The sequence below is a fragment of the Eptatretus burgeri genome, chromosome 17 (assembly GCF_056783735.1).
Source record: "Eptatretus burgeri isolate ZD-2024b chromosome 17, Ebu_testis_v1, whole genome shotgun sequence".
NCBI classification, from domain to species: domain Eukaryota; kingdom Metazoa; phylum Chordata; class Myxini; order Myxiniformes; family Myxinidae; genus Eptatretus; species Eptatretus burgeri.
Window position 1 is genome coordinate 41,526,180 of NC_140977.1, and position 27,004 is coordinate 41,553,183.

The following is a 27,004-nucleotide window of genomic DNA, read 5'->3' on the forward strand; positions in this document are numbered from 1 at the left end:
GTAACTAAGTTGTCTTGTTTTCTCCCTGTCTCATTGACATTCCCATGCTGGTGATTTCTTCCTCCTTAATATCCCTAATACTGCATTGATCCCACCATGTTATCGGCTGGGCTGAACATGAATGATTCTGGCCTAAATCTTTCTGTAAACTGCTTGACGTGCTTTTAATGGACGGCGCTCACACCGACGCCTCGGCCTGCATGTGAAACACCAGGATGAGAGTTTATAGCTGGGTCGAGATTCGAACCCCGGCGAGACAGCTCGGAGTGTGGGTACAGGTACCTCTTGGCCAGTTTTTCGAAATGACTTGGGCGGTGTGAACGGCAGTACGACCACTGACATTATACAGTCGTGCCAAAATTATGACATTGGCAGGATGAACCGCAGCATTCCACGAACGGTTACATCTGACGTGCAGTGAGTCAGCGTGGTCATTTGATGATTTTTTTTTCTCTCTCCATGGATCTTTAACGGTCTACGGACCACAGATTGGGAAGCACAGCTATTGTGGGTATTCTGCACACCCTCAAAATTCGCACAGACTCTGACAAGTTTTGGCAAAGATTTATTTATTTATTCACTCATTTGTCCCTTCATTACGAAGACGATCAGAGTTGTACTTCATTGCTTGTGCATTAATTGGGTAAACACTTTTGTTTTCATCTTGCAGCCTCTCTTGGCGAATGTTCTAAGAGAATCAGTGACCACTTTCTGTGCTGAATGTAAATTTGAACCCTTTGTGTTTGGGGTGGAGGAGAAGAGTGCATGTCTTGATTTCTAACTGCTCTGGAAGAGGAGCTGTCAAGAATCCTGGGAATATACAAAGTAAATATGTTTGTTGTTCTTTAACGATTTGTGAGCACTTTATCCAGGATTTTTCAGTCATGTGACTGTTCCTTTCTGTTGAAGTTTTTATTGTGGTTACCATGGTAACCATTGTGGTTACTCTGGAATCATCCTGGTATCTGTTGGTCATCTTTTCGGCACTCTTCCAGACGAGGTTTAAACTGGTTTATGAGGGCACTGTTGACCACTTCTCTGGGGTGGTTGTTCCGTCGTGTAATTGTTTTGACTGAATGTGTTGTCCTCATCTCATTCCGGCAATTTCCCTTGAGTTTGAATTTGTGGCACGTGGGTTTTGTCCGGTGATCTGCTGAACAATATTTTTTTGTCCTCGAGGATCTTGTCGACTTGGTTCATAATTCTGAAGACTTGCAACATGTCATTGCTCTTCTTCCTGCACTTAATTGTTATTTTTGATTGTTTTGAGGCTCGTGGAAAAGCTAGAACCCAGAACTCATCAGGACATAAAATAACGGGGGAACCCAGTAGAAAGACAGGGGCACACAAGCAGCAGGGTTGAGGGACAAAATAGTGGGAGACTTTCAGAAATGAAGAATGTGGGGTAAAATGAGAGCAAGGGGGGGATACAGCCCCAAACTCTCAATCACAGAAGTGGAAGGAAAAATGGAAACCTCGAAACATTGTGACATATCTTGGCGAATGAGTTTGTCAGGTGACGAGAACAAGCGGATTAGATTTTGGTTCAGATCCGGCCTATCAGTGCGACACAAAACGTGAACTGTTCAGCCTGGTGGATGTATGCGCTCTAGCGCGTGCTGATCAATGGAGTATCGTTACAATTCCGTGCAGTGAGGCTCGCTCGCTCCCCCCGTTTATTTATTTATTTTTATTTAAATTTCCAATCCAAGTTTTACTGTGAATGGAAAATGAAAAAAAATTGAACGCTACAGTGTGATGTAGTTAACTGAAAGTGACTTCTCTAAAACGAAGGAAATGGAAAATCTCGGCCTGTGCTTTTAGGCCTTTTGCGGTATTGTTATTGTGTTGACACAACACACAACGTCTCATGACAACCGAGGGGTCGACAAACGGAAGGCTCCTGAATCTCGCGATTCGTGCCGGTCGGGGTAATCATGCGGTGGTGTTATCGAGCGGTAAGATGTCGACTCGACGAGTGAGGGGATTGTGGAAAGGGAGCTTGTGGTGTAACTTGCTTTAGGACGATGGAAGTCGAACTCGGTTTTTCGCATAACAGTGAAGGTGGTTGGCTTGAGATCTTGGGGTCTTCAGCCGAGCCCCTGTTGTGCCGTTGAAATAACACCAGGTGGGTTCACTCAGGCTGTCATCCTTACGAGGTCGGCAAAATGAGTACCAACTTTCTGGAAACGGGCAATACATCAGCGGTATAGCCGTGCTTTCAGAAAATGATGCAACCAGCAGCCACAGGTTGTACACAAAACGGTGCCAACTGCTCCGATTACTTCCACCTTCCAAAGTCTGCCGAATGATTTTTTCGCTCGCCTGTTCGAAGAACAGAGAGCTATAGCGATACCCCCAGCGTGAGCGTGAGTGTGAAAATGTTAAAGTTTTTGGTGCAAGTTATTTTTTCCTTTCTCATGTTTTTATCTACCACACTTTTTTATACGCCCGATATATATATATATATATATATATATATATATATATATATATATATATATATATATATATATATATATATATATATATATATATATTATATATATATATTATATATATATATATATATATATATAATATCTATCTATCGGGGTGTATAATGTGATACCTGTCATCTGTGTCTGTCTGTCTGTCTGTCCATCCGTCCATCCGTTCCTGTCCGCACTCTAACTCCTCAAAGTTTTCAACTTTCACGTTTCATATTTGGTGCATAGGTACAGACTGTGGAGACGGTGTGTCACGACATACGTTCGTCATCTGAAGTGGTTGCCATGGCAACCAGGATGCTGTTTTCCATGTTGTTGCACAATTCTGTATATACCTTCTTGTTCGGGCGTATATTGTGCTCACTTGCGCTCTTGTTACTGATTACAATGTACAAATACATATATTGCTTTATAATTATTTGGATCAGACTTCAGTGCAATGCTTTATAAAAAAAATATTAATTATTCGACTAGTCATTTAAAAACGATAAATGTATAAACAGGCGAGCATTGGGTGGCTTTGACACCAACTCTCTGGTTTTAATTACCAAAGTCTTTCACGAACCAAACTTATTTAGCCAGGGCTGTCGTTTGACTGTTCAGAGTGCTGGCAATAAGATGCCGTCGGATATCTGACGCCCACCAAATAATGTTGGCACATGGGGTACCCAGTTTAACGTCCATTACATTACAGGCAGTGAGTGCACTGTGATGTAACACCCACCTGTGAAGCACCAATTCGACTGTCTATAGTCTGGTCGGGAATCGCACTCAGACTCGGCAGCTCACAGGTAAGTGTGCTACCTCTCGCCATCCTGTCACATCCATTTCTTATTCCTTTGCCTTAAAGTTTCAGTGAAGTTCAATGTGGAGTTTTTATTTATTTATTTTTTTACACAGTCTAGGCTCGTGGGAAGAGCTAGAACATATAACACCATAGGGGAAGGAGGGTACCAACATCAGGGTAGAGGGACACCTGGAAGAAGAATGTGATCTCGGGGAGTCGGCGAAAAACACATGGAGTGTACTTCAGCAACACTCGGTAGAGTGCGTACCTCTGCTGGGCTAAACGGTTTACCCTTTTTAGACCCTCGTGGAGGATCTCTACATCTTACTCACGTTGTTCTTCATCTTCTTCTTGTGGACTTTTTTGTTTCACAGCCTCCAGATTTCATCGAAACTTCCTGAAACTTGGCGTATATATGTAAAAATACCCTGCGCAGACAGTAACCATCTCCGATTTTGAAAATTCCTCCGAGAAAAAACAGTTATGACGTCAAAATATCTCCGCTAATGGAAATCGCCTAAAAAAATTTTCTCCGAAATTAGGCAAGCTTTTTGAATTCTGTTTGCGGGAATCGAACAGGGCATTAGCAGAGATGAATTACCGCACATATGATGCATCACTATGACGTCATATCAATTTTTATGACGTCATTCCTATTTTTTGACTTTTTGTTTTGTTTCACAACCCAGAGTTTTCATCGGATATTCGTGAAACTTGCCATTTATATGCAGAAAGCCCACGAGCAGGCAGTAACCATCTCCGATTTTGGAAATTCTTCCTCGAAAAAAAGTTGACGTCATATCGCCGCTAATGGAAATAATACCATTATCTCCGAAACTCGGCAAGCTGTTTGAATTTTGTTTCCGGGAATCAAGCCGGGCATTAGCACAGATATAATTTATCCCAAACCTGATACATCACAATGACGTCATATTTGTTTTTATGACGTCATCATTAAGAGGACGAGGATCTTGGCTCATTCCAGCTTGTTTTCCAACTGACGGATCGGATCTGGATCCGGACCTGAATCAAAATCGAATCGACCTGTTCTTGTCACCAAATCAACTCATCCACCTAGTTTTATCATAACTCGTACCACAACTTTTTGAGATATCCTGCTCACAGACAGACGGGTGAACACCTATCCCCCATCCACCTTTGGTGGCAGAGGTAACAAAACAGCAAGAGGAGGAAGGGAAAGGATTAGTGGTGGGAGAGGAGGGAAAACACAACAATTTGGAGAGGAAGGTGTTTTCTTTGGGATTGTGATCATTATAGTTTTGCATCAATATAGTGCATGAGCAATGGATGATGTCAAACAAATTTTGTTTTGATCGGTATCATCTTTTCCCCTTCTTTTCACGTGATATTCTCAGGGTTTCTGCTCCATCGTGTGTCTTCTGCTCTTGTTCATGCTCTACGTTTTGCATCTATGGCGTGCAAACCATCTGTCTGTTTCGATTCAACCGTTTGCTGTCCATCATACAGACGGAGTGCTCCTCAATGGTTACATCGGTGTACCTGGAAGGAAGGTGAGTAATCCTATGCATACATGATGACGTTTCAAACCCTGCACACTTAAAAGTACTTATTTTGGATTTTATACCTTTTTTTTTTTTTTGCAACACCACTTCATTATTGTTTGATTTGTTGTCTCGTACATCCTGCACGTCCAATTAAAGGTGAGAGCAGAGATTGGAGGTAAGATTTTTATTTTTTTTTATTTTGCAAAGGTACCTCTTGTTCCAAAGATGATGCGAGGTGTTTCAACGTCTGTTTTTGTCGGTGTGTAAAGAATGGGCTTCAAGCGGTCATTCATTTTAGTGGCTTTGTGGCTGTGCCGCTGATGCAGTGCCCCTTGCAGGTTAGATCGAGTAATTTGGAACTGCTCAGTGTGCCGGCGATGGCTCCTGCTCTTTGCGAAGGACATCGTAGGATCTTTAACATCCATCAACTAATGCCGGCAGATGCGATGTCCAGGTTTAACGTCTATCCGAGGGACGGGCGCACACATTGAATCGCCCTGCCTGCAAAACACCAGGGTCACAGTTTATAGCTGGGTCGAGATTTGAGCCAAGGCTGGACTCCTCAAAGGCGAGTGCATGTACCGTCTGGCTTTCTTGCAAGCTCGACCTGCTCTTTTTGTCAAAGATACCAATGCATCTTTAACAATTGATTGATTCACTGTGCTGTCAGATGGGTAGTCCAATTTAAAGCCCTTCTGAGGTATGTGCACACAGTGTAGAATTGCCCTGTATGCGAAACACCAGGGTGACATTTATGGTTGAGTCAAGATTTGGACCCAGGCGAGACAGCTCAGAGGCGAGTGTGCATAGCCCCATACCTCTTGAATTTTTTTTCCTGCCAACCCACATCTGACCAGGAATAAAAGGTGTTATCCCAAATCAGAAAATACCTTGTGAATTGGGGACTGAGAACAAAGCTTGCAGCAACCATTAGTACAGGAACATGCGGCCAGCAGATGAAAGATCCTCGGAGAGATCTCTCATCTAAAATGTATTAAAGATCCGTGAAAGCTGCACTAGTACATCCACACGATGTCAAATCCACACGACCCAAGCGACGATGCATATCTGTTCTTCAGCCCATTCGGATGCACTGTCCAGCATGTGCCGTGGTGTTCAGCTCTGGACACCTGCTGGATGCCGGTGGTGGCCAGAATATTGACCAAGCGGGCTGCGTATTTCGCATGAACACTGCTCCTACCCAAGGCTACGAACAAGACGTCGGAAGCTGCACGCACGTGCGCGTTATGTCGCACACCAGCATCCCCATCCTCATGCACCAAGAGTGGGACTTCTTCTCCAACAATGGACACGGTATCGCAGAAATGACGAGAGCACATTGCTCTAGTGTGTGTATCATTAATTAGGTCATTGCGAATTGTACTTTTCTCAAGGGTTGTTGTGACCTTTGAAAGAAAAAATTTCAGTTTATTTTTTTTTTCTCTGAATGACCAAAGTATTGTTGCCCGTTTTTGGCTCAGTCGAACATTCGTCCTGAATCCCGTAGGCACCAATGTCACCTATGTGGTGTGGGGTCCAGTGCAACAAATGCGTCGGAACAAAGGGGGACTCGGGGAGCCTGTGGGGGTCACGTATCGGGCTTTGAAAGGCCTGGTGGGAAGGCATCCTGGCCTGTCCGTGTACACCCTTACGGAACAGGAAATGAAGGAAAGCGACCGTATCTTCCTGTTGGAAACTGGCAAAGACCGGTGGGCAACAACGAATTCAAATTGTTTCATTCGTCGTATAACACGAGCAGCCATTTTAAAACTATGTACGTGTGGGGATAGAGGAGGCAAGGCATGAATTGAGAAAATTTTAAAAAAAACTATAAGGGAGGCGACGATGGTTCGTGGGCATTTTTGAACAATGCCACGATTGGTACAATTGAGTTAGTGGAAGCTTTTGAGGAAGCCCGACCGTAAAAACCTCTCTTCTGTCAAAATTGACCAAATCAAATCGGATTTTTTTTATATGTTGTACTTATGGACATTACGCACAGCTTCGAGGAAATGAAATTGCGAGAAAAATAAAAAGTTCAAGTCGGCGTGGCTCTGCCCACAAGGGGCATGGGATGCACCTCATACAAAAAGACACAACTAGACCATGATATCTAGCTTGTGTCCAAGTTTCATCAAGATGGCATCAAACGTCACGGAGCTATGCTCTGGAGAGAGTCACAAACAGACAGACAAGCCGATAGGTGGCCATGGGTCGCCGATCATCTGATGACCTTTGACTGCTGATCTGAGTTAATCTAGTACTAAGTATTTACGAAATTGCAATCAAATCGGTTAACCTGTTTATGAGCAATGGGGCTTTGAATGGTCATTTTGCCCGAACTTTGCACTCAGTGACCTTTGATCCCTGACCCAGCTGAGATAGGTCATTATGTCCTGAAGCAAAGTTGTAGTACCCATTGAGTACTCTGTACCTATGAACTTTCATTCGTATCGGTTAATCCGTGTAGGAGCAAGGGGGGTTTGAATGGTCATTTTGCATGAAAAATGCACTCATTGACCTTTGACCCCTGACCTAGCCGAGATAGGTCAATATATCCTGAAGCAAAGTTGTAGTACTCATTGAGTACTATGTAGCTATGAACTTTCATTCGTATCGGTTAACCCGTGTAGGAGCAAGGGTGCCTTGAATGGTAATTTCGCCTGAAAAATGCACTTATTGACCTTTGACCTCTGACCTATTCGAGATAGGTCATTATGCAAATGAGCAAAGTTGTAGTACTCATTACGGTCTATAAGCATGTAAAGATTCATTTGATTCAGTTCAACTGTCTTGGAGCTAGTGGACTTTGAATTTTCAGCAGGAATGCTCAATGGCCCTTGGACACCCAAGTTGAAAGGGTTACCATTTGGAAACTATAAGGTGTAGAAAAAAATGGATGTCATATAGTGGATAGAGAATCACCTTAAGATTATGCATATCAAATCTCATCGAGTTCCATCCACTGATAACTACTCGGTATGAATTTGAATGAAAAGTACCGAAAATGCGGTTTGATATCGGAAATTCCCAAAGTTCGAGGGGGTGCTGTGGGTGAACAAAGATATAAATCGAAAATCCGGCTCGATCGTTTGTGCACAACGCATTCCAGATGATTAGTGTGAATTTTCATGACCATCCGACCATAACCCTAGGAGGAGTAGCATTTGGCGCGAAGGCACCTCCAGCTCTCGCATATTATCGATTTTTGCCTTTTGACCTCTGACCTAAGCAATATCGGTCAATATGTCCTGAGTCAAAGTTGTAGTACTCATTGCGTGCTCTGAACCTGCAAAGTTTCATTCGTATCGATGCACTCACCAGGTCGCTAGGGGGCCTTCAATTTTCGCCAATTTTCGGACATACCCCATTTGTAGGGGGCACTGCGGGTAAACTATTCCATATATCACAAAAAACCGGAATATATTTGGTAGAGCATCACCTGTAGATGATGCATGCCAAATTTCATAAGCCTACGTGGGATAATGGCTTTCGAAATTGAATTCACGTGAACGGTACCGATTTTGAAGGTTTTTCGGCTGTTGCTCGGGAACCAAAGCGTCCTTAGGAACCATCACAATTTCCAAAGCAATGGGTCATAAGTTGTACCTACCACCTGAGTTTGGTCAAAATCGGCCCACGTTTACTACCAATTATGCTGATGACAAACGAACAGACAGAATTACTGACAATAAGGGTCACATATTTTGGCGACCCAACAGAAACACAGACACAACGAAAATAGTGGTGACTGCTCGCACCCACGAACCAATAAACGAAGTGTAATATGGTATGATGAAAGAGAGATACAAGGGGAAGAAGGAGATGAAGCCAAAAAGGATCTGTATGTGGTTCATTTTCTTTTAAAACCCACACTAACTGTCTGTTTCAAATAACACGGGCTTCCTAATGCAGGAACTTGATTGTTGGTTCGTGTGCGCCAGCAGTGATCACTATTTTCGTTGTGTTTGTCTGTCTGTCTGTGACGGTCTCCAGAGCATAACTCTGACGTTTGATGCGATCTTGATGAAACTTGGACATATGCTAGATATCATGGTCGAGTTGTGTCTTTTTGTTTGAGGGCGTCCCACGCCCACTTGAAATTTTTTATATATTTTTTTTTTGTTGATTTTTTTTTTCTCGCAATTTCATTTCCTCAAAGCTGTGCGTAATGTCCATAAGTACAACATATAAAAAAATCCGATTTGATTTGGTCAATTTTGACAGAAGAGATAGGTTTTTACGGTCGGGCTTCCTCAAAAGCTTCCACTAACTTGATTGTACCTATCGTGACATTGTTCAATAATGCCCACGAACCATCGTCGCCTCCCGGCTAGTCATTATTTATTATTATTATTTTTTAAAGATAGTTGAAAACACCTAGCTTGGACAACATCTCTAATTTGGCCATATATTATGCATATATGTACCGGGAGGTTTTTCGCTGGAGTATGGACCTGGTGGCAAGTTGTGTGATTGATTGATTTTGCTGATGAAGCCTTGATGCAAAAACGTTTCCATGACTCAATTTCCTGAGCCCATGTGGGGATTGTTGTCGTTGGTAATTTTAGGACAGATCTCCCTGTCTGTCTGTCTCTCTTTTTCTCCCAAAGAGAATATTGTCTTGTTCGGGAGGGCGGGTTAATTCCTACCTGAACGGATGGCTGAACTTCTCCCCTTGGAGGCCTAGAGCCGAGACTCTCGGAGATTAATGTGCGCGTACGCGGGGAAACGGTTGATCGCTACACCATAACAGCACAAATACACGGACACAAGCAAATCGAATTCACTAATTAATCATTTAATAACAATAATTAAATATGTACAATGACAATAATTCAAATTATAATGAGGTGGACTAAATCTAAATCTAATTGACGTGCCTCCACACAGACTTAAATACAGACGAGGGGAAAATAAACCAAAGAAAAATCCCTCCTTTGTCCCGGCACTTAGCTTGGTCCAGATGGTTTTAATGGAACGTGGAATCGAGGCGCTTCGAAGACGTGTCCAACAAAACGGCACCAAGCCGCCTTCTCACCGAGGGAAGAACGTACGTCGGGCAATTTGTGAGCGGTAATTAACACCAAGGCTCAGGGACTCTGTACAGATTCTTTTTACGAGCGAATATTCCCACCGCTCCTCTCTTGCACCTGGTCAGGTCGCAACGATGGCCCACCCGACTGGATGATCTCTGAGGTCCCGTGATGAGCCCATGAGGCACGTTGTTGTCCTCTCATCAGAATCGTACACACTTCATGGCTCAATGTTCTCCTCCAACCACATGCGTCCCTTACTCCTTCACTACTCGCCTCCTATGCCCTCTTCCTCTTTATGCGTCTCCCGTCATGCCCATCAAACCATCAAGGACGTGGCCTGCTCACACGAAACCCGGGAAGGCAGGGCCTCTGCCCCCTTGGCACGTTATGCTTGTTTGTTCTCGTGGTTTTGGTTATAAAAAAGTCACGGGGGCAATTACACACTGGGGAAGTTATCCTTGATCCTGACCGAATTAACACGGCACCACCCCCTGTGTGGTGACAAGTCACACTCAAGCTCACAGTCTCCCTACTTAATTACATTGCGATGTCTCCTACACGTCCACGGGCCAAGCAACTCTACATGATGCCATCTTTCCGATGAAATCCCTTAATTTACCCCACAAACATAACAATATGTTTTACTGGACTTGCCCATCCTAAGGTTATTGAGTTGAGGTTAAAACTCTGACTGAGTGATGCTAATCCAGTGATCTAGTTTCATAACGTGTGCAGGATATCCTGGAGGTACACACCTTCGTCTCTCAACTATCGAGCCTGGGTTCGAGTCCTGACCCAGCTATAAACTGTTGCTCTAGTGTTTCGCATGCAGGGTGAGGTGTGAATGCATGTGTGGTCCCTCTGGACATCAAGCCGAATGTCCCATACGCCAGAATTAGTTCGTGAATGTCAAATACCCTACGGTCTCCGTGAAGAGTTGGTGCGCTATCGCCAGCATTGAACAAATTACGAATTCCTGCTCTAACTTGCTCAGTCGAACATCAGGCCAGGTTCGTGAAAGACAGGCCAAAAACCTTCCCCAGCCGACTCTACTTTGTGGAAATGTTTGTGGTCGTTAGACTAATTCATTGAGAGATTGTGTTGAGATTAAATGGTTGTAGATTTGATTCCTTGTCTGGTTACACTGCTTTGTCACACTACTGTATGTAACAAGTGTACAGTGGCCTGCAAAAGTATTCACCCCCTTCCAATAATGCCACATTTAGATGAATTACGAATTATGGAGAAACTATTTTTCCAAATCAACTTTTTTATTCATACATGTCAGGAATAGCTGTAAAAAAACACGTACAAATCAAAATTCACCGGTTGTAAAATTATTCAACCCCTAAGGTTAGTACTCGGTGGAAGAACCTTTTGCAGCAACGACTGTGATGAGTCTTTGTGGGTAGGTCTCCACCAGCTTTGTACAGTAAGATGGTGAAATCTTTACCCATTCTTCACGTGAAAATTTGTCTAGTTCTGCCAAGTTTGATGGGGATCGTCGATGGACTCAAATCTTCAGGTGTCGCCATAAATATTCAATTCTGTTCAAGTCAGGACTTTGATTGGGTCACTCAAAACATTCATTATATTCAGCCACTCCAGTGTAGCTTTAGCTGTGTGATTCGGATCATTGTCCTGATGAAATGTGAATCTCCTACCCAGTTTCAGATTCATGGCTGACTCGAGCAGGTTTTCATCAAGGATTCTCCTGTACTTGGCACCGTCCATTGTCCCTTCTATCCCGACAAGCTTGCCAGTCCCTGCTGATGAAAAACAGCCCCATAACATGATGCTGCCAACACCATGCTTGACTGTACGGATGGTGTTGATGGGTGATGTAGTGTTCAGCTTGTGTCAGATGTAACGCTTTGAATTTAGACCAAAAAGTTCAATTTGTGTCTCGTCTGACCCCAAAACCTTTCTCCACATACCTGCAGTATCATCAAGATGGTTTTTCACAAACTCCATACGAGCTTTTCGGTGCATATTTTTCAATAATGGCTTTGTTCTTGCCACCTGTCCATGGAGGCCAGCTTTGTGAAGGGAACGTGATATTGTTGATTGATGAACACTGACCCCCATCTCGGACATAGAGCCTTGCAGATCTTTCAGTCATTGTTGGATTTACAGTGATATTCGAAACCAGTTTCCTGTTTGGATGCGTGACCTGATCTGGGTGATATGATACTTCTTTATGATGGATTTCACTGTATTCAAAGGGATAATGAGTGACTTTTGAAATCTTGTTGTAACCCTCTCCTGAACGGTGCTTCTCCACCACTTCATGTCTGACTTCTTTGGAAATCTCCTTGTTCTTCAAGTTTGCCTTGTTGGTTGACCAAGTGAGTTGCACCTTAAAACTCCTTCGATAAGTGGAGGACTTTAATTTTTAAGTTTAACCTCTGATTACATGCAGGTGAAACCAATTATACTTATTTTATAACCTTTCAAACAAATAATTTGCTCCTGAAGTGATTTAGGGTTCATTAGGCAAAGGGTTTGAATACTTGTGAAACTGAGAATCAACTGATTTTCTGTGTTTAATAATAATCTAACTTATTCACATTTTATTTGCATTTTTTTTTTTTAATTGTATTTCCGCTTCATCACTTTGGAGTAGTTTGTGAAGACTATATATATATATATATATATATATATATATATATATATATATATATATATATATATATATATATATATATATATATATATATATATATATATATATATATATATATAATATACATATATATATAATATACATATATATGCAGCTTAATTTGAAAACCTCATGAAATAAGCTCAGATGGCATCAAAATGTGAAAACTTTGGAGGGGGGGGGGTGAATACTTTTGTAGGCCACTGCATCTGATCACATGGTGAACAGGACAGCCAATACATCATTTTTTTTTCTGATGAATTTTACCTTCTTTTTGTTTTGCTGTTATTTTTAAACATATTTCAAGATAAGAACATGTTTGGTGGTTTATATACTGATGCTCTCTTGTGTGTGGTCATGTATGTTTCAGCCTTAAATGGGGTTCATACCTCAGCACTGGCTGGTTCACGTTGATCCTTGCCCTGCGCATGTGTGACCATATCATTGTGTACGGCATGGTGGATCCCGAATACTGCAGGTAATTTGTAGGGAAAGTTGTGCTCATCTTTTTTTTTTGTGACACATAAACACAAACCCACACCTGTCAATCATTCACTTCGGTGGCTTAGATGAGAATGTTTTGTTTTATGTATCATTGCTCTCCTGTTCTCTTATCGGCTGGCTCGGCCTGATACTTGACTGGAGTTGGTAAGGGCAGGAATTCGAATTTTTTTTTTTTCAGGGTGCCAGCGATAACTCGCCTACTTGTCTTGAAACTCACCAAACTACTTTCACCAATGCCCCCTAATGCTGGTATATGGATCCTCTGGCTTAATGTCCTTCTGATGGATGGTGCACACGTTGCTTCATCACCCTGTATGTGAAACACCAGGGTGAAAGTTTATGGCTGGGTCAAGGTTCAAATGCAAGAAGTGAGTGTGCATAGCTACCTACATACCTCTGAGTTTTCCTTCCAGTATACAAAGCTCTGCCTACATACTACAGGATGACCCTGTAAACAATCACATCTCAAGGGAGAGATGAGAGGAACCACAGGGGATGGGCAGCACCCTTTTGATTGGTTGGGGTTGCACTCCACTTCCTCCGAGCTGTGATTATAGGTTCGTCCTGTCGTACTTAGGCGGCTTTGTGCTGACTTTTTCGTGCAATGTGGAAAACCGTTTTGTGAGTGTCACTGTGGATCATGTAATACGGTCAGAATGGCCTCCTCCACACAGAAAGTGTTTAGGTTGCCTGGACCGAATATTTTCTAAAAATAAAATAAAAAAAAATCCACAGAAACATGGACAAATTTTGGTGTTTCTGCTACTTTGAAATGGAATTTTAAAATAATTCTGAAAAAATTCCCCAAAATATTTATTTCAAAAAACAAATTGCTGCTCAAACATTCTCAACATCGTATTAATGGCAGACCTACTGGAATAAGGGTTAGAGGGTCTGCTCTGAATCTTGGAGGTCAGAGGTTCGATCACTGGCACTGGTCGAGTCCGAGCAGTCTTTAAACATGGAATGTGCTGCTTCCTGGATTTATCCTCAGCATTGGAAAATAGTAAACCCCCACAGGGTGGCATCCCGTTGAGGGGGAAGTGTGGGGCGGGGGGGGGTTGGATATTGCACCTAAATCGCACCATTGACTGCAGAGAGAAAAGGAAAGTCACAAAATGGCGTCACCAGTACCCAGAGTGCCCCGACAAGTTGCATCACTTCCCCCAAGCTCAGTGACTGTGTTTGACTGATTAAGTCTAGTGTTGTCCAATGTAAATTTTTCTGCATGTGTGTGTATAACTCGTGTTGCAGCTCCTCCATGAGCCTTTGAACATGTTAACAATAAGAGGTTGTGTGTTTCTTTCAGGCTATATATTGTGACCTTGAGTGTGTGGAGGTGTGCAAAGATGTTGGAGAGAGCTTGGAAATATAAATGGGCCAAATACCCCTCAACCCCCCCCCACCCTAGTGTGAGTGTGGAATTGAGTATTTCCACGAGTTCAGCTTCCATATTGTTTGGGGGCTGAGTACAACAGTTTACAATCAGCATCCATCTTGTGAGGGGCTAACAGGATAGCTCAGAGGTAGCATCTCACATTTGTTACGTCTTTTCTTGGTTCAATTCCTGACCCAACTACACTCTGGTGTTCCGTGTATAGGGCATTGTGTCTGCGGGGACACTGGCCTTCCGAGGGGGCATTAACTTGGGATCCCAAGCTGCCTTTCGCAAGAGTAGACTCTTATGCTGGAATCAAAGCTACATTTCTATTTCCTACCCTGACTACCATTGGGAAAGGCAATGGCAAACCAGCAAGTGTATTCCTTTCCATAAGATTGCTGAAGTATCATCAAAGCTTTGGAAATGGTGTGGATGGTGGATCATCGGATCCATGTATGATGTGTGCCAGAATGCTGAGTTTGAAAGATGTGACAATGCGTTTTTATTGTTTGTGATTGGGAAAGGATGTGGGAGAAGGTGCAGTAGTTACTTCGTTGATATTTACTGGAATCCATCTCGAACATCAAAGGATGTCTGTCTGTCTCTCAATCACTCACTTACTCACACACACACACACACACACACACACACACACACACACACACACACACACACACACACACACACACACACACACACACACACACACACACACACACACCAAACCTTGTCTTGGTTCTGCTTGTAACGTCCAAATGTACTTTCAACTTCTCCATTTATTCTGTTCGGCCCAGTCAAAAGTAGATTTTTCTCAAAGGCTTCCCCATGCTGGATGACATCATGGCATTCTGGTTGGTGGCTCTTCAAGATAAACTGTCATGGGAATTTTGTTGTTATTGGAGTTTTCTCCATTTATTGTTTGTTAATGGATTGTTACTCATGCCACCGAAGGTGAACGGAGGTTGTGTTTTCACCCCTGCTTGTTTGTCTCTGAGCGGGAGATCTCAAAAAGTTGTGGATGGATTTGGACGAAATTTGGACAGGTTGGGTTTGTGACAGATAAGTTGATTAGATTTTGGTGAAGATCCAGATGTGAGATTTTTTTTTTATTTTTAAAAAAGTGATTATTTCCTCCACCACCGAAGGTGGGTGGAGGTTGTTTTCACCCGTGTGTCTGTGAACCAGATATCTCAAAAAGTTGTGGACGGATTCAGCCAAAACTTGGTGGACAGGTTGGGTTTATGACAAAGACCAATTGATTCATTTTTGTTGATCTGGATCCAGATGTGATAATATTTTTCAGTGATTCTTCACCATTGAGAGATGGGGCCAAAAACGGCATAAAAGCACAATTTCTCAAAAAGTTATGTAAAGTTGTTTTGGTTATATGTGCCTCCCGTCCTTTACGGATATATCCGCGAGTTAGGAATATTTGCCGTGTTTGCATGACAGCCAAATGCGTAAAGTAAAATCCAATTGTATTGTCCTGAAATGGAGGTGACAGTGCTAACCCGAAGTCCCACCAGGAAATTTCCATGCACGTGATGGATTATGTGCAGCCAATGAGCTTGTGCTTGGGAATCTTCAGTTTCTGCTATCTGATCCTTGAACAGTTGCATTTGAGCCTGCTCTTGCTATGTATCCATGCAGGAGCTGAACCACCACAGTTGAGATTTCATTCCTCTTAAATATGTAGCATCTTCAAGTGTTGAGTTGAGATAACCCAACTATTGCTGACCTACAACCCTCCCCACTCATCACAAAAAAGCAAACCTCAAAATCTGATGATTGATATCAACTCACCTGTATTCCCTCTTTCTGCAGTCGCAACCCCACATCCAAGGTACCTTACCACTACTACGAGCCAGCTGGAGATACCGAGTGCGCCACGTACCGGCTGCACGAGGTCGCATCGCGTGGTGCGCATCGGTTCATCACAGAGAAGGCCGTTTTTGGACGATGGGCTCTGCACGCGAACACTGTGATCGGTAGGAATAAAGCAAACACCCATTTTCCGCCTGTAAAGGGATATACCACCCATGATAGACTACTCAAAGGTGCTAAAAGCATCCGGCGAACCACCCGCGAAATTTTTCCCAAAATTGACAAGGGCTTTCCACGAATCACCTTTGCTTTCCCATCATGGCCTTTTGTGCAGGTTTCCTGACATGGAATCACAATTCGGAGCTGGTAATTTTATTGTTTCAACTTTTGGAGCGCAATTTCAAAATTTCCCAACGCACCCTCCCCCTTTTCCATTAATGTTGGTCAATGGCATCCCAACACACTCCTTTAAGTGTCTTCAATGGCTCACTGATGTTTCTCATCCAGAACATTGAGGGTTCAAGAGGTACAACAATGCTCTGAAAAACAAGAAAAAGAGCAATCAGAGATTGCAGACCCTCACCAGGACTTTTGTGTGGGGTTTGTGTACTGGTGTGTTACGTAATTAGAACTGCCACTTTACAACTGCTGGCAGTGATGACCGGGTATGAAGATGTCCTGCTTTGATTGGACACCTGACCCTGACCCATGAAGTTTTAAATTTTGAAAATATTATTATTCATTATTCAATTGAATTTAGAATGGGGTTAGAATAAATTCAATTCAAATCAAATGGAAGACCAAATCGGTACAGCCCTGCATTGGAGTCATCAGAAGGAATCCCCAAAAGCAAAGATGAAGTCATCAGGAGGAACCTGGACAGGATTTGCATTTCAGCCACTGCTCCTTGACCCTCAAACCCATCCAGGCACAGCTTTGTGAGCCTTACTCAAAAAAAACCATATCAAAAAATGTAATTGTGGCTGCCAGACCATGCATCTGATCAAGTTGAAATTTAAAACATGTATTCCCCATCCTGACTTGATCATAAATGTGAAGTTTCATGTTGATTGATTCAGCAGTTCCAAAGAAAACATTTAATATTTTTCTTCAATCCAATATCGCTGCCAAACCATGTGACCTATCAATTATTCCTGAACCTTGTACACCCATGGCTTGGGGAACATTTGTGTGACGTTTCCCCTTGATTTGTCCAGACGTTCTGGAGAATATTTTTTTTTGTAGGTTTTAGGGTAAATCCAATATGGCTATCAAACCATGTGATGTATGATGTCATGTGTGAACCTTTTGTTTCTCATGGATAGGCAGTCATACATTTAAAGTTTTGCCTCTCTGTTAAGCTACTTGAGAAGATTTTTGAAGGTTCAAAAACAAACAAAACAATATGGCTGCTGAATAGTGTGACTATGTAATTTTTTTTTTTCTGTGGGCCATTTTATCCCCAGATGATCCTCAAACATTTTCATACTGATCAGATGTGGCATTATACATATGCAATTATGACATCATAAAGAAGGCACCTATGACGTCAAATAAATAATCACATTCTTCATGAGGACTTGGCACGTGCCAAGTTTCAGATGGAGGTCCAAAATTTTCCGTTTTTTGAACATGGCTGCCACACCATGTTACCTATGACATCATGATTATCATTAAAACATTCGACATTAGTTACACCTATGGTGAAAATTTTGTCTCGATCTGACAAGCAGTTGCAGAGCAAAACACAAACGTTCTGTGCGGACAAACAAACAAACGGACCCGAAAGCAATACCCTCTTCCTCTGTGAAGGTAATAATTGCACCTTCACAAGCACACCAACCTTTTCTGGTGGCTTGACATTCAGCTGACTGTTGTGGTTAAAAAAAATATGAATAGAACTTTGTTTTGATACCCTACCTACTTCAAATTATGAAAGTGTTGAATGTAGGGATGAGGGCACTGGTTGATAACCAGAATCATTGCTGTTCTATGACCGATGTAGTAACCTTTTGAGAACACCTTTTTTTGAAGTGCAGAGCTCAGTTTATTCATCATGTTATTGGGATGGATGATTTTAAACCATTTCATACATCTGGATTTACCATCTACTTGTGAATGGGAATTGTCTGTCAAAAACAAACTTTTTAATTACCAAAATTTTGTCCGAATCTCTGCCTTAAAGCCATCACTTGATCAGAATCTCTGTGCTCCAACAGGAAAATAACTCCATTTTAAGTTAAAGCATTGTTAACACGTGATAATCTGTGCCAATGTTACTTGCAAGCTTGAGTAAAATATGTTAACATGATGGTCATGTCTTCATTTTAATCTTTCACCCTTTGAACCTGAGCGTCCTGTTTACCAGCCACTATTCAAACCTCCATATACCCAAGGGGCCTGCTTTTTTTTTTCTCCAGGGAGAGCCGAAAGTCCAACGAGCTCGGGGTTCAAAAGGTTAATTTATTGGTTGGCTGTGATGTGTGTGAGTGGCGTGCGCACACACACCTGGTAGGTCGTTATTCCATCTCTTGAGATAGCAGCCAACAACAGCAACTTATACACAGACGTGCACATGAAATTGGATACTTTGAGACCTGGGAGAGCTCCATTCCACCTTCTGAAACCTGCACGTGGAGATAACCCATGACACACATGTCCGAAACAGAGATGGGGATACGAGTTGTTTGCACCTTTTAATGAGACTTATTTTATGGATAAACTTTTAAAATTATTCTATTGGATTTGACTGAGCCATTAGAAAAAGTCAAAGTTGAGAGTCCAAATATAAATGTCATTAAAATTGCAGTCACGCATCACTGGTAATGTTCTCCAAGAAAACGTACGTTCTATTAAAGAAAAATACAGGTAAATATGGTCAAACCTTTCGGCCTGAAGACCAAAAATTCTCATGATTTCCTCCTACTTTAATGGCCACAATTTGTCCCACCTTGTGTGGTTGGCCAGGGAACAATTATGGAGCAATGTATGTCTTAAAAAAAAATTGGCTAATCAGGACTGACATTGCACTGAAGGTGGTTCAGGGTGCCGGCAATAACTTACCTACTCTTCATGAAGGACATCGTCGTTGATATGCTGCAGGTGAGCCACTGATGCGTTTCTCAGTGGAGTGGAAGTGCCACTGATGCGTTTCCACCTGGAGGTCAGAGCAGTGATTGAGAATGTGGCCAGGGTGCTGGAGATATCTCCCATATTCTTCATGAAGGACATTGTTCACTAATGTTTGCAGAGGGGACATTAAGGTTTATGTCCATTTAAGGGACAGTGCTTTGTGCTGCTTGGGAAGTTTTATCTGATCGGGAATCAAATATCGACTGGACCACTCAAAGGCAAGTAAGTGCGCTGCCTTCGTGCCATCCTGTCAGACAATTCTGATGATTTTGTCTGACAAATCGATCTAACCTCAATGTAAGATCTAAAATTGATCTAAACCCCCCAGGAGATGATAAATCGGGTTTCTGGGACTCGCATTCAAATGAATGGGGAAAAAGGGAAAAACTTTCTGACAAGCCCCAAAAGCCCAAAATAGGAGACTGATTTTCTCCCCACCTATCCCCTTCCTTACCATACAAGCAAATGTAAAATTGAGACTGATTTTCTCCCCCTCCCATACAAGGAAATGTAAAATTGAGAATATGAAAGATTGAGACTTACTGATTAAAGCATTTCTTCCCTTTTATATTTTCATTCAACTCAAAGAGCGAACCAACAAATATTTGCCCATGATCTACTTTAGGGAATAACTTTTTCTTATCACATTCATTTCCATCGAGAAAATTCACTTTATCTCTTCAAGCACGAAAGAAAGGGAAGTTTAAATAGGTTTTAAACGTAGGTTTTTCTCAATCATTCAAAGCAAGCCGTTTCATTTTCGTGTAAAAATGAGTCAGTCTGGAGTCAGCCAAGCTGCTTTGCCCGAACCAAGCCAAAAAAATTCCGGTCATTTCCTATGTAGGACACACCCTGAAAAAAACATTGTTGTGAAATCTCCCATTACATCATCAAGTTGCTTATTTAAACCAACTTGGGTGCCGAGCGTGTTTTATTCAGAGAATGGATTGTGCAGATAATTTCTCCGACCTTGCGGATCAATTGTTTTCATGAGATGACAGGTGAGATCCTTAACCCAATTCATTATTTGTTGTTTTATACAGAATTAAATCACAATACAACCAATAATTAGTCTTTTTTTTAACAGGTTGTCCCCACTTAGAACATCGTTGATAACTGATCGAGAACAGGAGGCCTTTGAATTACACGACGAGTGGCTAAAAATGAATGACTTCCTTGAAGACATTCATTCGTTCAGAAAAGAATTGAATGATATTTTTGTTGGCTGGCAAGAAGTCCTCTTACATCCTCTGATCTTGAATGAGTTGAGTCAAAGGTGAGAAATTATCGAAGTGTGTGTCTGTGTCTGTCTCTGTCTTTGACTCGTTCATCATTTAAAGTCAGTATTATCCCCTTACGGGGGGGTTGCTGACTTTCACTTCTTTCACGACAACTCCAGCTCTCCACTTTCTTCTATCTTTTGCATCTTCTACTCCCAATCCCACTTTCTGACTTGCTTTCATAACCAACTCCTTCCAACTCAACTTTGGCCTTCCTCTTCCCCTTTTCACCTCCACTTCCAAATTCCATACTCTCTTAACTCCCTCATCTTCTCTCTTTCTTAGCACGTGACCTAACCATCTCAAGCCACTCCTTACCATCTCCCCTATTGTATCTTTCAGACCAATCCTTTCCATAAACTCCTTCGTGTTCTTTCTGTCGACCAACTGTACTCCACACATCTTTGTAATCATTGCTCTTTCTGTTATTCTCAAGAGATCTTCTTCTGCCGATCTCACAGTCCATGCCTCTGACCCATAAACCATTACTGCTCTCACATAGGTGGTATAGATCTTCCCGTTCAACTTCAAAGGCAGTTTTTTTTAATACCACATAACACGAATGCAAGCTCGTTTAATTTCATCCAACCCAATCTCGTTCTTCTCGTAACTGCAAGCTCGCTGCCTCCACTACCATTGATGGTGTCATCCAGATAAAAAAAAAAAATCTGCTTACTCTCTCAAGATCTTTCAATCTTTGCACCGAATCCGGATCCTGATAACGGTGGCTTAAATTTCTTCTTCTGATACTGGCTTTACACTCAAAACTACCATCCATTCTTTGTGTCACTCTTTTCACATTTGTACATCTACCATGAATCCATTTGTGACAAGAACTGCATCAGATGGCATTACTTACCACTCTTTTACCACAAACTCTACATGGATCTTTCTTGGCCAATTCAACAACCCCCGTTTCCTCACCACATTCCATAATTTTCGTTTTTCCCATGTTGATTTTCAAACCTTTGCCTTCAAATGCCCTCTTCCATTTGTTGAACTGTGATTCCAACTCCTCCATTGATTCTGCAATCAAGACAATCATCTGCATAAAGTAATTCAAACAACACACCATTTCTTTCTGATTCTGACAATACATCGAGTACCGTCACAAACAGGAGTGGCGAAAGCACCGATCCCTGATGAACACCCACGGCCACATGGAATTTTTCAGAGAAACCACGACCAACTTGAACTCGTGTCGTCGCATCCTCATAAAGTTTCATCACAACCTCCACCAAAGCCTCAGGAACATTTATTTTGCGTAGCGCCCATTCAATGACTTTCCTGGGGACTCTGTCAAACACCTTTTCCAGGTCCACAAAACACATGAATATTTTTTTTCTTTTCTTGATAGCACTCCTGCATGTGCCTGACTATGAAGATCGCATCAACTGTACCTTTTCCTGGCATGAAACCATATTGCATCTCATCAATCTTCACCACCTCCCTGAGCTGTTTCTCCAACACTCTTTCCACAAGTTTCATTCCATGTTCCAAGAGTTTCACTCCATGATACAATACACATTCCATGACACTCCCTTTACCTTTGTAGATGGGTCCCAAGGTGCTTTGTTTACAATCCTCTGGCATGCTCTTACCTTGCATTATCTCATTTGCAGCCTGATGTAATATTTCTAATTCATGAGGAGATGATGTAAAATGCTCCTTCGTCATGCATGATGGACCACCTGCTTTTCCATTCTTCATACTTTCCAAAGCTTTCTTTATTTCTTCCTATGAGATTTTCACTGGGCCTTCCGTTCTTTCAGCTTCCACGAAACCATCCCACTGATTTTCCTGATTCATGATGGATTCCATATGCTCCTTCCAGATTCTTCTTCCATCTTCATCAACAAAGAAAATCCTCCCATTTTTATCCTTTATACAGTTGCTTTCAGTTATGTTATGAGATTCCCTCTTCATTATCTTCAGTTTCTGAAAAATTCCTTGTCTGTTCATCTACAACTGTTCCAGCTCTTTTTCAGCTTTTCTTCATGGCTTCTGCCACCGCCTTCTTCTTATCTCTCTCTTGTATGTTGCTTTGTTTTCTTCCGTGTTGTGTTTCTGCATCTTCTTGAAGCTTTCTTTCTTTGGCCACCTTCACCTCTTCGTTCCACCACCAGGTTTCACCATAATGTGGTTTTCCTTTACCAACACCACAAACTTCATTTGCTGTTTGTTGAGCACAATTCTTGTACTTTTTCCAGATATCTCTGTCTTCTTCCTTTTCCTTACAGAGAATATCCATCATTTCAGCAAATTTTCTTTACTTCTCCATCTTTCAGCTTCCAGGTCTTTGTATGCTGACTCTGTTGCTGTTTCTTTTTCTTGACCTCATCTATTTTGTCCACATCCATGACCATCAAGTTGTGCTGGAGTTCACCAGGAATAACTTTCACTTTTCGAATTTTCTTTCTCCAACTTTTTCCTACCAACATAAAATCGATCTCTGTTTCTGCTCCACCGGACCGAAATGTTGCCTTTTTCTCATTATTGAACAAACTGTTCATGACAACCAGATCCGCCTCCGCGCAAAATTCTAATAAAGTTTTCCTTTATCATTTCTCCTACCAATACGAAAACCGCCATGAACACCTTCATAGCCATCCACATCTTTCCCCACGTGACCGTTGAAGTTACCAGTGACAATGAAAAATTATTTCGGCCCCGTGCTCTCCACTTCTGCAATCCGATGTTCATGAAATTTTTCTTTTTCAACTTCCTATCGTCCCACCAGCGGCGCATATCCATTAATCACATGAATGAATTGCTTATCATGTACCATTACCACCACAAGAATCATGTCACAGATTATTTTTTATCAAAACGTGTGTGCCGGTACATGCAAAAACAAAGAAACAAAAAAAATATACCTATGAGATGGGGAATCCCCCGCCATTGAAACTTTTTTCAAGATGGCCACCCCAGTCGGCCATCTTGGATCCGGCCATGCCCAACATCAGTAGAGTTCTTCCTTTTCTGGTGCATCATGTGTGACCCAAATTTCAAATCGATATGGCAAACAGTTTATGAGTTATCACACTCACAGCTATAAATGTTGATGCCCAGCCGGACAGACAGACGACCCAGGTGACAACAATATCCCCCTTCCACCACGTGGCGGGGGATAAAAAAAACTTTTAAACAACCACACAGGCAGTTCCTTCACTCTCGTAAATGACGACTGGATTGGGGAATTGTGTTTTTCTATAAATGCGCACAAGAAATCGATAAATTATTAGAATATAGCAAGTCATCACTATCTGGAAGTGGTGCATGCCCGTACGGAATGTTCACATGCATTCCACGAATTATCACGTTGATTGAAGTAACAACTGCTGAGATACTCACACACACAGAGTTAATTAAAATCAAGTTTACCTCCCTGTCTTTGCTTGCCATGACATTCACTGCCATGGACCATTGCCACGGTAACTATGGTGCCCTTTCCCCATCGCCGATGCAGCAACGGGTCTTGTCATAAGTTTGGTAAATAAATGGCCATAACTTGGAACCTCTTGTCCGATTCATATTAAACTTTTAAAAGGCACATCAACAGGGCCCCAGCAATATACCTGGCAAGTTTCAATAAGATTGGACCAGAGATTGTCGAGAAACAGCGGTCACTCACTCTCACTCTCATTCAGCCAATGGGGAAAGGGCACCTTTTCGTTTCCAATGACAGGACACGTTGCTGCGTCAGCATGACCGTTGGGGAAGAGATCCTTTGCAGCGTTCCCCATCACGCGTTACAACTTCCGGACTTCCGGATGGTGATGACTTACTGTATTCTAATAATTTCTCGATTTCTTATGCGCATTTATAGATCAACACAATGCCTCAATCCAATCGTCATTTTCAAGAGCAAAGGAACAGCCTGGCCTCTGTGGTTGTTGTTTCTGGCATGTGATTTGAAAGTTTTTTTTTTATTCCCCCCCCCCCCCCCACATACAGCCATGCACTCATAATGTAAAATGTTGGACGTTAGGCCTTCGTTATTTTATAACTTGGTTTTCGCAGTTCTTCAGCTAAAATGTGGGGTTGGTCAGTCGAAATATAATTTCAATTTTTAGAAATTATTTACTTTTATGATTTTTTTTTTTTCAGATGTTCCACAGAAAAGACAAGGGTCGGTGGGGGGAAATAAATATCAATCCTGGACCAGGAGGATCTAAGAAAACATTCAAGATGGAAGACCATTCAAATGCAAGATGCCCATGTTCACTGTGTCATCTGATGTGAAAAACAACAAAGGATTAAAACTTGTTTTTACAATCTCATCTGGCATGTTTTTCTTATAGAAACCTGTTGCATCATCAAACAAATGGAAACAATGCTGAGAAAATTATTGTCCAAGTCATACATGTGTGCATAGTGCTGGATATGATTAAAATAAGGACAAATGTGTCCAAAAGCCATGTCAAAGGTTTTGTCTTCACCAGGAGAAGAAGAACACAGAGCTCTCTGAGCCAGCATTCGCAAAGCGACGCGGCAAAAAAGGTGTCTACTCGGAATCAACATGCTCAAAACGGTCAATCAGAGCTATAACCAACTCTTACTTTTCAGCAGGCAGCTGATCATACCGTATCCCCATGAGCACATCAAAGGGTGATTTCTGGTCTGTTGAAGGCTGAATATCAGCATCTTGCAGTGAAACTTTGACATACCTGGCACCAAAATCTTTCAATACGAACAGCGCTGTACAACTTTCGATGGAAACAAAATCGACACGATCGAGAGTTGCCTGTGAATCATCCCTGCTGCTGCACTGAATTGATGCAATCGTTCAGCCAGAATATTAATCGTCAAGATGTTGTGTGATTAAATCACCAATACAGTCACTCAAATTTATACTGCTGACACACTTCTTAACAATCACTTTCGCCCCATTAACCACAATCGATCTGAACCACGCTGGCCACTGCTCAGATGCCATGACCGAAAACTACTGCGCAGTTTGGTTGAAGGGGACTCGGCCTTTTGGTACGCACACGCAAAATATTTTGAAAATAAATGCCGACGTTTATATTTCGGGTTTTGAAACTTGCACCTTCGGCAGAAAATTTATAAATATAAAATACACCCGTGCGAGAGTGACAGTCATCTCTACAAGAAACAAGCATGAGTTCCTTGTTACTGGGGTGTAGTGTTCTCAGGTCAGGAGGGATTTTTGGCCAACTTTGAAGTCACGTGACGCGAAAGCGAATATTGCAAATCTGGCCCAACCAAATCTAGATATTGTCCCATAGATTCATATGCCACAATCAAATTCAAGATAACTTAAGAAATGTAGGAGGAGATAGATTTTGAAAATCGTCATTTTGCAACTACATGAAGCAGTTTTCGCAAAAATCAGTCACGTGACATGTACGTATTCGAAGATATCGGTATTCTTTTAAATGGACATGAAAGACAAGGTCAGCTGCGATGCAATGACACCATTCACTAACTTTTACCATGCCCAGTAAAGAATATATAGCCTCCTGAAGGTTGGGAAGTTTTTGCAAACTTTGAAGTCACGTGACACGAAAACGAAAGTGAAATTCGAAAATCCGTCCCGACCAAATTTAGATATTTCCCATACATTCATATGCCACAATAAAATTCAAGATCGCTTGAGAAATGTAGGAGGAGATAGATTTTGAAAATCGTCATTTTCATATTTTTTGCCAATTTTGAAATCACGTGACATGAAAACGAAAGCGAATATTGAAAAAAATCGTCATTTTCGCAACTTCAAAGGCCTCGTGACCTTGACCTTCGGTGACCTTGAAAGTCATACCATCATGTACGTCTCATCGACCTCTATCAGGATCACTAATGACCAGATCTCCCACTTCAACTTCATTGTGAACATACGGACGGATCGAAGGACATCGACACCCATATTATTAGGTCATGCTCGAAGAGATGACCAAAAAAGGCTAAAAATGTGTTTTATATTCATATTCCATTTTGGCAAAAATACCGTCGGCGGATCTGTAAACCAAGTTATTAAATAACTAAGGCCTAAGGAGCATCTTTAAAAGTAAGGTTTTTCCACATCCACTTGAACCAACTCTGAGACATCTTAATGAATTTGGAAGATTTTTATGGTTGTTAAATTTTAACTTATTTTCCCAAATGGGTAAAAAATCATTCATTTATATATTTGGAAAGCAGGTTATTTAATTTTTTTAATGCCTTTTTTGGAAACTATCTTTTATCCAAAGTTCAGGTTTAATTTCAAGATAATCCATTATTTTATTGATTCAATATCTTGTGTTGATATTTCCCTGAAAATGACAATCGTTAATAATATAAATCATCAATCGACGAAACATGGTCGTCATTTGTTCAGTCTCTTCTCTTGTAAGAAAAGGTGTATTATCACT

The 27,004-nt window shown here is 41.7% G+C and overlaps 1 protein-coding gene across 5 annotated transcripts; it reads left to right on the forward strand.

The window, feature by feature from the left end:
• The first annotated feature begins 206 nt into the window (after positions 1–206).
• LOC147009867 (alpha-N-acetyl-neuraminyl-2,3-beta-galactosyl-1,3-N-acetyl-galactosaminide alpha-2,6-sialyltransferase-like) lies at positions 207–25,090 on the forward strand. Of its 5 annotated transcripts, XR_015052781.1 has the most exons (8): positions 207–1,958; positions 4,653–4,808; positions 5,882–6,116; positions 6,310–6,511; positions 12,877–12,984; positions 16,216–16,379; positions 20,435–20,623; positions 24,738–25,090. XR_015052781.1 is itself a non-coding variant. In XM_085861548.1 (7 exons), the coding sequence occupies exons 1-7, from the start codon at positions 1,938–1,940 to the stop codon at positions 20,458–20,460; spliced, it is 912 nt and encodes a 303-aa protein (XP_085717674.1). In that variant the 5' UTR covers positions 207–1,937; the 3' UTR covers positions 20,461–22,697. The 5 variants fall into 5 exon arrangements, 4 of the variants coding, with proteins under 4 accessions (XP_085717674.1, XP_085717672.1, XP_085717671.1 ...); XM_085861548.1 differs by lacking the exon at positions 24,738–25,090 and having other exon boundaries at positions 20,435–22,697; XM_085861546.1 differs by lacking the exons at positions 20,435–20,623; positions 24,738–25,090 and adding an exon at positions 3,184–3,280 and having other exon boundaries at positions 16,216–16,561.
• Positions 25,091–27,004: the final 1,914 nt, after the last annotated feature.

Bases quoted from the DNA above. Each gene is read 5' to 3' on its own strand.
- LOC147009867 (XM_085861545.1), top strand. From the start codon at position 1,938: ATGCGGTGGTGTTATCGAGCG. The intron at 6,117-6,309 runs GTATCGCAGAAA...TGAATCCCGTAG, and splicing joins CTTCTCCAACAATGGACACG to GCACCAATGTCACCTATGTG. The intron at 12,985-16,215 runs GTAATTTGTAGG...CTCTTTCTGCAG, and splicing joins GTGGATCCCGAATACTGCAG to TCGCAACCCCACATCCAAGG.